At 34.0% G+C, this 14624-nt stretch overlaps 1 protein-coding gene across 1 annotated transcript; it reads left to right on the top strand.

Annotated features, from left to right (window-relative positions):
• Positions 1-256: 256 nt before the first annotated feature.
• On the top strand, positions 257-418 carry HELRODRAFT_85548 (hypothetical protein; the record flags this gene model as incomplete). The annotated part of the gene is made up of 1 exon (XM_009026223.1): positions 257-418. The coding sequence occupies one exon, from the start codon at positions 257-259 to the stop codon at positions 416-418; it is 162 nt and encodes a 53-aa protein (XP_009024471.1).
• Between the last annotated feature and the right edge of the window lie 14206 nt (positions 419-14624).

The raw sequence follows: 14624 nt of genomic DNA, 5'->3' as shown, positions 1-14624 counted from the left end.
CTGCTGTTGTTTTATAATACAGTGCTTGGTTTATTCGCGTAAGATTTTTTTTACATGGAAAATTTTTTATCCAACAACTTCTGATCTCGGTGTTGTTGTTGTTTGTTGTTGGAACACTTGTTTTGACAGTAGATTTTTCTATTTTGATATTCATCTATTTTTATCTTCAAAAGAATATTATTTACAAAGTTTAATTTAATTTTTATAGACCAAAAGAAGGCTGTATATTTAACATTCCTATAAAATATTATCGAGCATGGGCAAACAGAACAGCAAATTGAAACCTGAACAGTTAGATGATTTAAGAATAAATACAGAATTCACAGATCAGGAAATTCAAGAGTGGTACAAAGGATTTGTTAAAGATTGTCCCAATGGCCAGCTCACTGTTGATGAATTTAAAGTATATTTAAATTAGTTTTCATTATTCAATTATACATTTAGCTTTAATAAGTTTTTTACACTTTTATAGGAATTAGTGATCAATAATAATAAAAATTATAATAAATAATACGTAGTAGGTGCCCTATGCATAGCATCAGAGTCACTCATGATAAGTTTTGATCGACATTGCACCCAAATGCCTAAATAAACAAATAAGGCTTTAAATGATGGCTGTTTTCTGACAGAAGAGGGCAAGTTGTTCTACAGAAAGGGTACACAAAATGAAAAATTCCTATTGGTGATAGAAGACTTGTCATCAGGGTGATGCAAATTAGTAGTTAAGTTTGATCAAAGTTGATGACCGGAATGTTGTTGAAAATGCAAGAGATTGTAAACATATTGTGATTGTTGTTTGTTTAAGACCTGTTTGGTTATAACCATGGGTTTGAATATAACACATTGATGAATAGGCAAGTTGTTTTTGCACCTGTAAAATTGAAGAAATAAGGTGCAGTGAGACACCAGATAAAAGAATTGAAATAACCAAGGCAAGATAGACAAGACTGAAAGCTAAAATTGATGTAAACTCGACAGAAAAATAGCATAGAATGTGACGAATAAACCAAATTGTTGTGTTGCAAGAATTTGGTTTTATTTGAGATGTAGTGATCAAAAAAAGTTTGATGATGTTCGAAACTAGTAGAGAAGAGCCATTAATAAAAGGGGACATTTTGAGCGTTGTTGCCGGATGCGTAGAAACATGATCGAAGATTTTTCTAAATTGAATTTGAAAAAATTTTACCGGGTGTCAGTCCTTGTAAGCTTAAGGTGCCTATATTTTCCAGTTGTGAGGTGAATTGACTGAAGAAAAAAGTGTTGTCCGCGTTGTGATGAATCAGAACGTAAAATTTTGCAATAATGTCAGATATAGATGTGATATAGGTAGTAAAAAGTAGGGGTCCGAGTGTAGAGCACTGAGGAACTCCATTAGTCAAAGGAAGAGTTAATGAATAATGTAAATCAAGTATGATATACTGGTATCGATTTAATAGATATGAACCATACCAAGGAGGAACAGGATTTTTAAGGCCAAACTTAGACTACAGTTTACCGAATAAAATTTTGTAGTTAATAGTGCCAAAAGCAGTTGACAAGTCCAGACTGATACAATTCTGATTTCTACAAAAATTGATCAAACTGTCATGAACATGGATAAGTGCTGTTCCAGTTGAGAAGCCTGACTGGAGTGGAGTGAATTTGAGAGATGAGTATTCATAAGAATAAAGAGGTTGAGAGTTAGTATGCAGGAGATTATAGAGTGAACAAGTTGGCGTGGATTGCCAGATGACCCAAGCTTTTCCCTGATTGATTTCACCTTTGATCCCATGATTTTTTGGAAACCCGTAATAATGAGTTTTTGATATCTAAGTGAAACATTGTTACAATTCACAAAAGGCTGCAGGGTTTATTAACAATGCTGCTTTTAAAAATGATGGCTCTTATATTGAATACCACTATAATGTTAGCTCTCTTCATAATTGACCCTTACGTCCACTGATAGGTAAGAAAAACATGAAATGTTTGCAACTTGTTTACGACTTCTGTACAAATTCATTTTGTTTAGATGCGTATATATTAAAAATTGTTGTATAGATATTAAAATAATATTTTCTAATCCTACATTTGTATCCTCTAACATGGTACATATCTTTCAAATCTATCAAATACAAAAATGGTAAGAGAACGCATTTATATCAATATATCACCAAATGCAAAATTGTCCAGTTTTATAAATTGGTGAATGTTATATATATATATATATATATATATATATATATATATATATATATATATATATATATATATATATATATATATATATATATATATATATATATATATATATATATATATATATATATATATATATATATATATATATATATATATATATATATATATGCAAACATCGTGGAAAATAGAAGCTCATTTTGCGTTAATAACTTTATTATGACATGGTGAGGCTAACAACGCTGTTAACCTCACCGTGTTGTTAATAAATAAATTTGAAATAATATATAAAATAAATAAATATCAATTTGAAAAGTTCAGAACTGTTGAGTTGCTACTAAAGAAAGTTATTAACGCAAAATGGGCTTCTATTTTCAACGATGTTTGCATAAAAGAAAACCTCGTCCCTCAATATATATATATATATATATATATATATTTAGGAACGAGGTTTTCAGAAATGCAAATTTCATTGAAATTGTTTGCCCATTTTGCATTAATTAACTTCTTTATAAGACATTCAACGAGGCGGTATTGTTTGAGTTCATATTTATCTAAAACTGGAATAAAGCTAACAGCGCTGTTTCGGCGTAATGCCATCTTCAGAGCCTAAATATTGTTTAAACATATAATTTAATTAAAGTAAATGCCTAATGTAAAATGTGAAAATATAGAAAATAAAATATGTATTAAATTGTGAAATAAATTAACCTTGTTGTAAATATCATAATAACTAAAGTTTATGTAGATTATATAAATAAAATAATGTAATTTAAATAAAATGTTTAGTAAAATAATTAAAATATAGAAATTTTATAAAAGTTTTAACATGGTTGAGAAACGTTAGTGAAAACTAATTACGAATGACATGTGCGCCAGATATATAATATTGCTGTGTATGCGTTGTGAATACAACTATTGCGGTTGAATATGTGTGATACGAGTTTCCACATCAGACCTACGGATACATAGTTAAATATAAATACATATATGTACATGCAAGATACATATCTATGTATAGATCAAGTATTAGGTATCACATAATACATCCAACGACGCGATGACGGTTGTCGGATGACGCTGGGTCACAAACTGCGTGTTGATGGGTTGAAATGTATTCAACGTAGGATGATATTCATATCGTTGTGGTACACGCAGATCCTGTGGATCAACCCCAACGGCAACAGTAGGTGTGATATCGTGATATTGAGAAAACAATTGCAAAGTGTGATCAAAGCTGTTATATTGTTTATTGAGTGAGGGTTTATGCTTGTTGATATGAAGGGCTTCTTTAATTTTACGGCGAACTGGATCGGGTTCATAATCAAGGATCGTTGTGTTGGGATCCAATATGTTCCTCGTAAGCGGTTGATGATGTACCCGTTCCATATGGTCCTTAATGGCACCATTCTGTGTATGCATGGTGAGTCTTCTAGAGAGAGTAGTTCTCGTATGGCCGATATAACTCTCCACAACACAGTGTGGCACGGGACAAGAAAATCGGTATACGAGATTGGTTCTCTCTAGTTTGTTGGGGGGACGTGTGTTGTTATTTTTAACGATAAAGCTGGATGTTCGGTTGGTGTTGTAATAAATTATGAACTTCAGTCGGTAGCTTTCTTTGGGAACGGAGACATTGGATTTGATGATACGTTTGAGCATTGATTCATCAACTTTGTAGTTGTCATGCATTTGATTGAGATAATATAGAGGTATAATTGTTTTTGTCGAGGTTGGAGTTATAGGATTATTTGTTTTGTTGATATAATGTTTTATGGTATTATCTATTAATTGGTGGAATAGTGTGNNNTGATGAGAAACTGCTTTATGCGAATCAGTTCTGTATTGAAAATATTGATATCGGAAGAGATTTTATATGCCCGATGAATGAAGTTATAGATGACGTTGTTTTTATAGCGGTCGGGGCAGTCCGAATGATTATTTAAGACCTGACCAGAATTAGTCGGTTTAACATAAACCCTCGAAGTTAGCTGTTCTTCTTTTTCTTCAATTAAGCAATCGAGAAAGGCCAATTGTTTTTCGGTGCTAAATTCGATGGTGAATTTGAGATGGGAGTTGTTCTGAAATATATTCTGTAAGTTGTAAACATCGGTGACCTTTTCGCAAATGATGAAAATGTCATCAACGTAGCGTGCATATATTGGAGGTCTGTTGGTAGGGTCAGCAAATATCCTTGATTCGAGATCGGCCATATAGAATTCTGCGAACAGCGGTCCCAACGGAGATCCCATTGCAACACCATCAATTTGCAAATGGAGAGAACCGTCTGGAGCAACAAACGGAGTTTCAACAGTACATAGTTTCAGAAGTTCGATGAGCAGGGTGGGAGGAATGTCAAGTTGTGGAAGTGTTGGGTGATTGTAGATGTAATTACAGATGATTTGTATGGTATAGTCGATTGGAACGTTGGTAAATAAACTTTCAACATCCAACGAAGCCATATGCCCAACGCACCGTTTGTTATCATTAATGATATCAATAAATTCAAAGCTTGATTTGACTGAGTAGGTGCGGGGTACATATGGCTCCAGAAGTTTGTTAACAGCCTTTGCCAATAAATATGTAGGTGTAGGGCATTGCGAAATGATGGGTCGGAGTGGATTGTTCACTTTGTGCGTCTTAATATTCCCGTAGATGTAGCCGGGACTGTATCCGCCGACGATGGGGGCGAATTTGACAGATGATGAACATTTATTGATTTGCGCTATTAATTTGTTGGCAGAAATTTTGATATTGGTGGTAGGGTCTTTGTCGATGGTTTGAAACTTTGAGTTGTCAGATAATATATTGTCTATTTGCGTATAGTAATCAATTTTGTTGATCAACACATACATATTGGACTTGTCAGACTTTCGCACAACTATGTCGGGATTGCTACGGAGGCGTTTGGCAGCCTGGAGCATTTCTGTCGACAGAGCAGGTTTATGACATGCGTCGCGATGGCGATGTGCTTCGGCCAATAGTTGGCTATGCAAACTACTGTCGAAATTAATTAAATTCTGTTTTTTGAGTTTCTGACATTCGTTGTACAGCATTTCAAGTTCAGTTTCCTTAATAGCTTTACTGTATGGTCGACGTATGTGCATGTTTAAACCGAGGTTCAAAAATGAAATTTCATCTTGGCTTAAGTTGTGTGTAGATAGGTTGATATATGAAGTAATTTTATTATTAGGAAGAATGATATTACCTCGGTACAAACCTTGCAGTTTTTTCAATATAATTTGTTGTTTTGTAGAGTGATATGTATTATATTTTAAAACTAATTCTCAACCATGTTAAAACTTTTATAAAATTTCTATATTTTAATTATTTTACTAAACATTTTATTTAAATTACATTATTTTATTTATATAATCTACATAAACTTTAGTTATTATGATATTTACAACAAGGTTAATTTATTTCACAATTTAATACATATTTTATTTTCACATTTTACATTAGGCATTTACTTTAATTAAATTATATGTTTAAACAATATTTAGGCTCTGAAGATGGCATTACGCCGAAACAGCGCTGTTAGCTTTATTCCAGTTTTAGATAAATATGAACTCAAACAATACCGCCTCGTTGAATGTCTTATAAAGAAGTTAATTAATGCAAAATGGGCAAACAATATATATATATATATATATATATATATATATATATATATATATATATGTGTGTGTGTGTGTGTGTGTGTGTGTGTGTGTGTGTGTGTGTGTGTGTGTGTGTGTGTGTGTGTGTAATAAATTCCACCGTCATTAGTGTTTATTAACTTATATTCGAATTTTTCAATTTGTCTTAGTAAATTTTTATTAACGAAATTGAGTCTTAAAAATTGAAACTCTATTTTTATTAACAAACATTTTATTAAAATTATCGCAGATAGATCTATTTCGACGCTAAACCGTCATCTAACGAAAAATGTTAACAACGAAAAACTTAAAAATTTTAAAATATTTGAACGATAGTTGTCAAGGTGGCAACAACAGCGTCAAGGCGTGAAATTAGTTTAATTTATTATTATTATCATTGTTATTGATATTATTATTGTTGTCATCATTACTATTATTGTTATTATTATCATTATTATTATTGTTATTTTCCTCCTCCACTTTTGCTGGTATCTACCGGGAGTCCATCGGATTTTTGAAGTGTAGGATTTTAGTTTCCTGTTAGAAACTTTCGAAGCATGTACTGAGTATATATATATATATATATATATATATATATATATATATATATATATATATATATATATATATATATATATATATATATATATATAACATTCACTTATGCAACACTTTCCTTTCCATGTAGTTAATTCATCGAGATATTTCTGCAGCTCCTGATGTATGCGCCAACTACTATTGGGATCATGCGTGTTTTTGTGTTCCACATACGTGAAATCTCGATGTCTCAAGGTCTTTATATTAATAATAATAATATTATTATTATTGCTGTTGTTGTTGATGATGATGTTTGTAAGGGTTCGTTCTTTAACTTTTATTTCAACTTCGCAACAAGAACAAGTACGTTGTAACAATTTCTCTATTACAAAGTAAAATACAGTTTATAATGTAAGGCAATTAACAATAATTAATAACCTACGTTATGAGTCAATATCTCTAATTAATTAATCAACCAACGTTCTGAGTCAATATCTCTAATTAATTAATTAAACAACGTTATGAGTCAATATCTCTAATTAATTAATTAAACAACGTTATGAGTCAATATCTCTAATTAATTAATTAAACAACGTTATGAGTCAATATCTCTAATTAATTAATTAAACAACGTTATGAGTCAATATCTTTAATTAATTATATATATATTTCACGAATCGTCGGTTCACAAATTTACCACTTCAACTTCCGAGACTCCACGATAACTCTCGCGACGATAATAATTCCTGAACTGAAATTCTGAGCCTGTTGACTGTACCTTCCCAGCGCTTTTATAGACGTTTGGCCGCTATCACTCCCATGGTCAGAAATTGCGACAAGTTATTAATAACTCACGCAAACTGAGTTATTAATAATTATTTGTCCTTGAAGGACAGTTAAATATTTTTAACCAATTTTTTTTTAAACACTTTTTAACTTGAAATCACCACGGCCACGAGATATTATTCACTTGTTTACTGGTTATCCATTTTAAATCGTATAGCGCTACACTGAACCCTGACAATGTTGTTATTATCATTATCATCATCATTGTTAGATTGTTGGTGGATCCGATTAACTCTATTGTTGCTCAATTCTTTGAGTTGGAAATGTTGTCGTGATTCTTTGTTGGATGTTGATGGAAGGTTTTTCAGATTTGATGAAAATGGCTTCTGCGATTTTTAGTTTGTAGTGCTGTTGATTGTTGTATAAAATTTTTGTGTTGTTATCTAGAAGATTCCTAGTTATTGGGGTGTTGTGGAAAGTTTCTATGTGGTTTTTAATTGTACCGTCTCTTTTGTGCATAGTCTACGCGATAGTGTTTTAGTAGTCATCTCTATATAGAAAGTTTGAAGATGCGCACAGTCGTCAAGAGAACAAGAAAATTTATATACGAGATACGTTTCAATAGGGAAGTGTTGTGTTGCGAGGTAGGCAATTATTCAAAATTAGAAGGTTAGATGTTTTGTAGTTTTTGTAAAAAAAAATCTTTAATTTTTTTTATCGTTCGGGTTTGATGGTTTAATATTGTTATGAATTACCTTTTTCATGATCTTTTCATTAGTTTTGTAGGACGAATACATGAAATTTCGATAATATAGTTATTATGGTGTTATTATTATTGTTTTTATTATTGTTATTGCCTTTATGGTTATTGTTGATATTGGTGACAATATTATTGTTGTTTTGATACATATTGTTACAGACGTGAAATCGAGATAAGAACTAGTAGTTAGAAATTGCGTGAAGTGCTTGTACATTAATTAAAAGGCGTAAATAATTGAAATAGTTGTAAATTCATGTGACACGGCATGTAGTTACGAAGTCGAAGAGGTTACAACACTGGTGTTAGAAGTGGGATTTTCAGGAGATTACACACTGGTGACAGAGGTAAGATTTTGATAGCTGGAAACTCACTGTAGTAAAGAATACCAGGGCTGAGAACTCAATATATTGAGTTTTAAAAAAGAGTTTTAATTTTTGACAGACTTAATTTTGTTGATTAAAATTTACTAATTGAAAAATTCGAATATAAGTTGATAAACAATAATAAACGTCTTTGGTTGGTTTTTCTATATTTAGCACACATAGATTGCAATAGACTGCATAATCGCTCCGACGAATTGAATCATTAGTAAGATTTTGTGTGATCACGTCCTATTCTTCATAAACTTCGTTGGCTACAAGACCCGCTAACCCACACTTCTGTGCCTCAACCGTTCTGAGCCGTCTACTTCTGCCGTCATCATTTGTGTTTGCCAGAGCCACGGTGCGTGCCCGTTTAAAAGTGGAAACAGTCGCTCATGATCTACTTCTCCACTCCCTACGACGAAGAGCAACTGTAAGTATCTAATGTTTTAGGTTCATCTGACATTTTTTGATGATTTTTTCAAGTTGTCTTTGAATCTACCAGCCGGACTAGTATTGATTGCGTCCATGGTTTTACAACCATGTATCAGCACAACTGCTTTGTAAGCCAAAATTTTAGTAGCCAATTTTACATCCCATTCTTTCTACTCAATCCACCAAATGCAGCACCTGCCTTTACAATTTCAACTTATATCGTCATCAATTGCAGTAGTTTTGGAGATGTAACTACCGATTTAGCATTCAACTGCAAATCATTTGCTTTTACAATGGTTTCTTTGTCTGCTGGTGTAAAGCCTAAGCTTATGTTTTTCATTTCTTGGTAGCTATGGGGATAGGTTGAACAAAGTTTGAGCTTCATTCTTTTCGAAACAACAGTCATTACCAAAGATCAAATCAAGAACGATTGTGATCTGCGTTTTCTCTTAGCCTGTAAACGTCTGATGTTGAAAACATTACCTTCCAAGCGATAGCATATTTTTTTTATTCTTTAAAAATCAGAATCTTAGAGAGCAGAAACTGTTACATATTGGTAATTGGTATGCCCTCATCACAATGTCCAAAGTATCAGAGAAAAAAATGTTAAACAACAATAGAGCCACAGCACATCTGTTTTTTGTTTCACTTTTCGAAGTCCGGAAATCGTTCGCTATTTTCTCCCGCTCTTGCTCTCATAACTTTATAGAAGGAACGAATAATAGAAACAAAAATCACAAGCGATAATGCTGAATGGTTAACAAAATCGAACGTCTTGTTTTGATCTATGAAAACTCACGGTGTTGCTCACTATATTTTTCCTGAAGTTGCCTTGATGTAAAAATCATAAACGTACGTTGTACCATGACCAAAACGAAAACAGCATTGGCTTTTTAGAAGAATTTCAATATTATTGACTTGTTTAGTCGGACGGTTGAAAATCACTCGTCCAGTATTTTGTTTTGCCAGGAAAATCCGATTACTTTATTGTTTAAATATATGAACGATAAGAGAGTCCGATTACTTTTCCACATATTATTGAACAGTGATCAATAAAATGATCTTGATTCTAAGCTTCAACCCGCAATATTTAAAAAGTTTTGCATGCAATTCGTCCAACCTAAGCTTCAACCCGCAATATTTAAAAAGTTTTGCATGCAGTTCGTCCAAGCTTGGAGCTTTACAAGAAAGCTACCTGAGACAGACTAGGGGGCATCAAGGTTGCCCACTGCATGCCAATTAGGCAGTTTTTCGAAAACTGTATCTTCGAATTAGGACTCTAGATTTAACACACCATTGAAGGTTCAGCCCATTGGCCTGAATTCCGTGGTTACTTTGATGGATGTTTGCCCGTCCGTCTCGTGGCAGTACCGGGACACTGCCCCAATTGCGTCGATCAAACACTCAAACACGGCCTTTAAATTTCGATGGATTGATTTCATGTCTCTGTGATTGACCGTCTTTTGTTGTTAGCAGCCTTAGCTGACCACCAAGATTCTTTTATCTGTTGAAGCTTTCTCTGCGCAAGACTACTTGCTTGCGTATATCGCGTTTTTTCATTACTACTCTTATCGTCAAATCAAGCAAGATCGTGTTTAGGTGTCATCCAACAACTTGCATGTTTCTGTGCAATCATCTAGTCTATATAGTCTATAGTCTATATAGATATCACGCCGATGACCAAGCACGTCCACCACATCTCTTTGTACGAGCTGCTTGAAGAAGTCTTTTCGATGGTATCATCCCTTGTAAGTTCGTTATTCAACATTTGACAGAACGACTAATCTAGCTGCCTGTTGGTTCAGCCTAACTACATCCACGTTGGTGATACCCACAACTCGGATATCTCTGACTGGTTTCGCAGTTAGAAACACTGACATCTTCATGTGGCATTGATCTAACTACAGTTAATTCTCTCGCACCGTTTTGATTAGACGAGCGAGACGAAGGTCACGTTGCTTAATGATTATGAAGTCGATGAGATTCCAGTGACCTGAATGCGGATGCTTTTAACCAAAATATCTGAATTGGAGTCTGAGATTTTTGCCTGAGTCAGAATTTTGCAGGAGCCGGAGTCGGATTTGTATTCGGAGATTTTTTATCAGGCTCCGGAAAGTATTATGTAAATTTTTTTTCTGAAAATTTTTTTTAAAGATCGTATTTTTTAGAAAATAAATATGTGTAGCGATATGCAATCATCTTTAATACTGAAAATAAATGCTAAAAATGTTAATAAAATTATACAATTTTCTTCCAGCATGTTTTGAAACTTAAATATGAAGTAATTTTACTAAGAAAAACTTTTTAAAATTTTTATAGAGTCTTTCATTTAGTTGTAACATTCAAGTAAAATTGTGGGGCAAAAGATGCAAATTTTTTTTTTAATCGAAAAAATTTGAATCGAACCGGAGTCGGAAATTTTTACCCGGAGCGAAGTTGGAACCGGAGTTTTTTGAGAAGCTGGAGTTTGATATTTTTCGTCCGTCTGATTCAGACATTCTGCCTTTAACTGATCTTATTGGCCTGTTGACTAACCGTGTTAGTCACCATTGTGAAATCAGGCAACGTAATCTGGATTGCATTTGGATTTTCTTTTCCAACGCCGTTGCTTTTAAGCACTTTGTGCCCACATAGCTATTGAAGTCGTTAAGAACAACAAGTTGCTTCAAATAAAACTAATTAAAGAGTCGATTTAATTACAAAAAATTTAATTAATTTACAGGTAGACGTGTAATGGAATGAAATGAAATTTAACAAAGGAAATTTAACAAACGCCGAAATTCGAAAATTATGAGTTTTAAAAGCTTATAATTCAAATCAACCATTCGCGAAAGTATATATATATATATATATATATAATATACATATATATATAATATATACCCCAATATATATATGTATGTATGCGCGCCGATATTTTCAAGCTCAATCAATATATAAATATTGTCGGAAATTTTAAAATGAAAACAACTGGTGTGAGGTAATCTCCTCCTCTATCTTTCTCAGGGAATTTTTTTATGGTCCGAAAATAATTTTTGTGTATATTTTTATCGTGAGTTCGACCAGTCCTGTGTGGCACTGGGCTTTTTCGAATTATATGATTTTACTGAGTAAAGAAAAATATTCGATAACAATTTTATTAATCGACGGAAGTAAATGAAAAGGAATTGAACTAAATGAACTCTATAATAATGTAAAATGTCAATGAACAAACTGGAATACAAGAATTAGAACTTCTTCTTGTTGAATCTTCGACTTAGGATATGTTTGTTGCCGTTTAATCGTACAACCTCGACGTGTGTAACCGATGGTGGTGTCGATACAATTCCGAGAAATAAATAAAATGAATGCGGAAAAATTACAATAATCGGAGCCTATGGAAATTGCAAGCTGCGTGTGAAACTATACCAATGAGTATAGAATCCAGCAAAGAACCCTAGGTCGACAAATAGCACAAGAAACAAAACAGCGAGGCGGATTGGTTTTCACAGAATCCAAGGCCTGTTTTCACTGGGCCTGTCAGTCAGTCAGTCGGTCGGTCGGTCGGTCGGCTTTCGCACGACCAAGGGCCTGTTTTCACTGGGCCTGTCTGTCAGTCGGTCGGTCGGCTTTCGCACAACCCTGGCCTGTTTTCACTGGGCCGTCGAGTCTGATCGGCTTTCGCACGACCAAGGGCCTGTTTTCACTGGGCCTGTCTGTCAGTCGGTCGGTCGGTCGGCTTTTGCACAACCCTGGCCTGTTTTCACTGGGCCGTCGAGTCTGATCGGCTTTCGCACAACCAACACAAAACAACAAGAGTCAGAACAACACTGGAAACAAATTGTGTGACTTTAGTACGCGTGCGAAACTACGCCAATGAGCATAGAGTCTCGTACCAAATCCACTTTTGAGAACTCAAAACGTTTCTGAAACTATGCCAATGAGCATAGAATCACGAATTAAGTCTCTTAGATACCAGAATAGGCACCGATTATTCGAAGCTGCCTAACTGGTGAACCCAAGCCTGACTCTTTTTGAGAACTTAAGACGTTTCTGAAAATATGCCAATGAGCATAGAATTACGAATTAAGTCTCTTAGGGACCAGAATAGGCACCGATTATTCGAAGCTGCCTAACTAGTCAACCCACTCTTCACTTCCTTCCACACCCTTCCTTATCAAAGCAAAATTAGATTTTGTTTCGGGTGTTTTTAAACATAAAAATTTCCAAGGTATGTCCAATTAATCAAAAAAAAACTACTAATTAAAATTTAAAATAATTTGTAATAATTTATGACGTCATCTAAATTGCAAAACAAAAAAAATCGTCGTCACCTATCGAGTAAATTAACTTGCACCATGCCCCCTATCGAGTGAATAAATTTTGCGTTGAAAACTTTGAAGTATTTTTAGTCAGTATTATTTGATAATTCTGACACTATATATATAATATATACCCTAATATATATGTATGTATGCGCGCCGATATTTTCAAGCTCAATCAGCGTATAATATTAGTGATTGTTGTAAATATAATTACTGCATCAGTTAAGGTCATTTTTCTGTCTTCATTTTTGTACATGATAAATATCAATTTGTCAAGTATGAATAGGAGCAAAAATGCACCTAATTGAATTCTGATAAAAACTTTGTTTTTAATTAAAATATGCATCGGTATTTTGCCTTTTGACGGTAGCTCATTTATTCCATTTTCATTCTGGATCGTAAGGTTTGAGGAACTCTTGAAACGCCATTTTGACGGCCTGTGTAGAATAAAATATTTTGCCGATAAAAAGTTGCTTAAATTTCGAATGAAATGATTGTGGCAAGTACATATGGTGACATGGCAAGTACATATGGTGATATGGCAAGTACATATGGTGACAAAAGTTTTGACACGGTCATTCATGCGGCATATGGGCGTGCGTTGTGCAAAAGTATTTGGTCGTCCGACTAACAAATCTTAGTTATTCAATTCATGATTTTTCTTAATTTCGACTAGCTGATAACAGTGATTGATTAGCCAGGTTTCATAAAGCTGTGGTGCATGATACCTAAGCCGATCACAGTGACGATCAGCTTCTTCGGGTGGATATCTCGTTTTGGACAGTGTTTTGTTGGTTTATCTTTGTGCGACAAATGTCGTACATGATCCATTTTTATCACACGTAACAATTTAATTGAGAGATGGTTGTTTGGCGGGAATGAATAGAAAGTCATGCGTCCTGTTTTTGTTTCCTTATGTCTATCAGTCAATCCATGCGGTTTCCACTTACTTTTTAAATTTTTTAATGACCATTTTGTGTCAAACGAATCAAGATTGTTTGCTTTAATACATTTGTTGTATTGTATTTCATGACTGGTATAGCGCCTCTCCTGAAAAAAACCTATGAAGCGGTAGATTTGCTGTGGATAGTTGCACAAATGATTTTTCAAACACTTCTTAAAATCTCGTCGGGTTAAACTGCCAATTCTTTTTAATTTTACGGGTAGATCATTCCAAATTTGTGCTGACGATACTGTGTCTCTTCTTTTACCAAAGTGTTAATAATTGAATCCGGGAAGCACAAAATCTCCATTATCGGAGGATCTTTGGCTACATTGGTTTATAACTTCAAACACTAGTTAAAGTTGTTCTCACGAACAACCAGGAGCATCGCCAGCCATCAAATCTCTGACGAGGAGAGATAACTTGAACAAAATTCTCTGACCTACGAACCCAATGTAGCTTATCTTTGATGTAAGTTGAAATTGAATCGAACTTTGGGTAACCTCCGACCAATCTAGCAACTGCGTTAAAAATAGACTGCATGTCATCACGAAGGGTTTGCTTGATACCGTACATTATCGCGTTGTACGGCGATTCACGTGCACTTTGGCTGGGATTTGTTTTCACAGTGGCTTTCAGGACTTCCACACGACTCAGGTCGACCACATGGTTCATTAGACA

This window comes from Helobdella robusta, assembly GCF_000326865.2.
Source record: "Helobdella robusta unplaced genomic scaffold HELROscaffold_46, whole genome shotgun sequence".
NCBI classification, from domain to species: Eukaryota; Metazoa; Annelida; class Clitellata; order Rhynchobdellida; family Glossiphoniidae; genus Helobdella; species Helobdella robusta.
The sequence above is the reverse complement of the archived record's forward strand: the minus strand, read 5'-3'. Positions and strand labels throughout refer to the sequence as shown.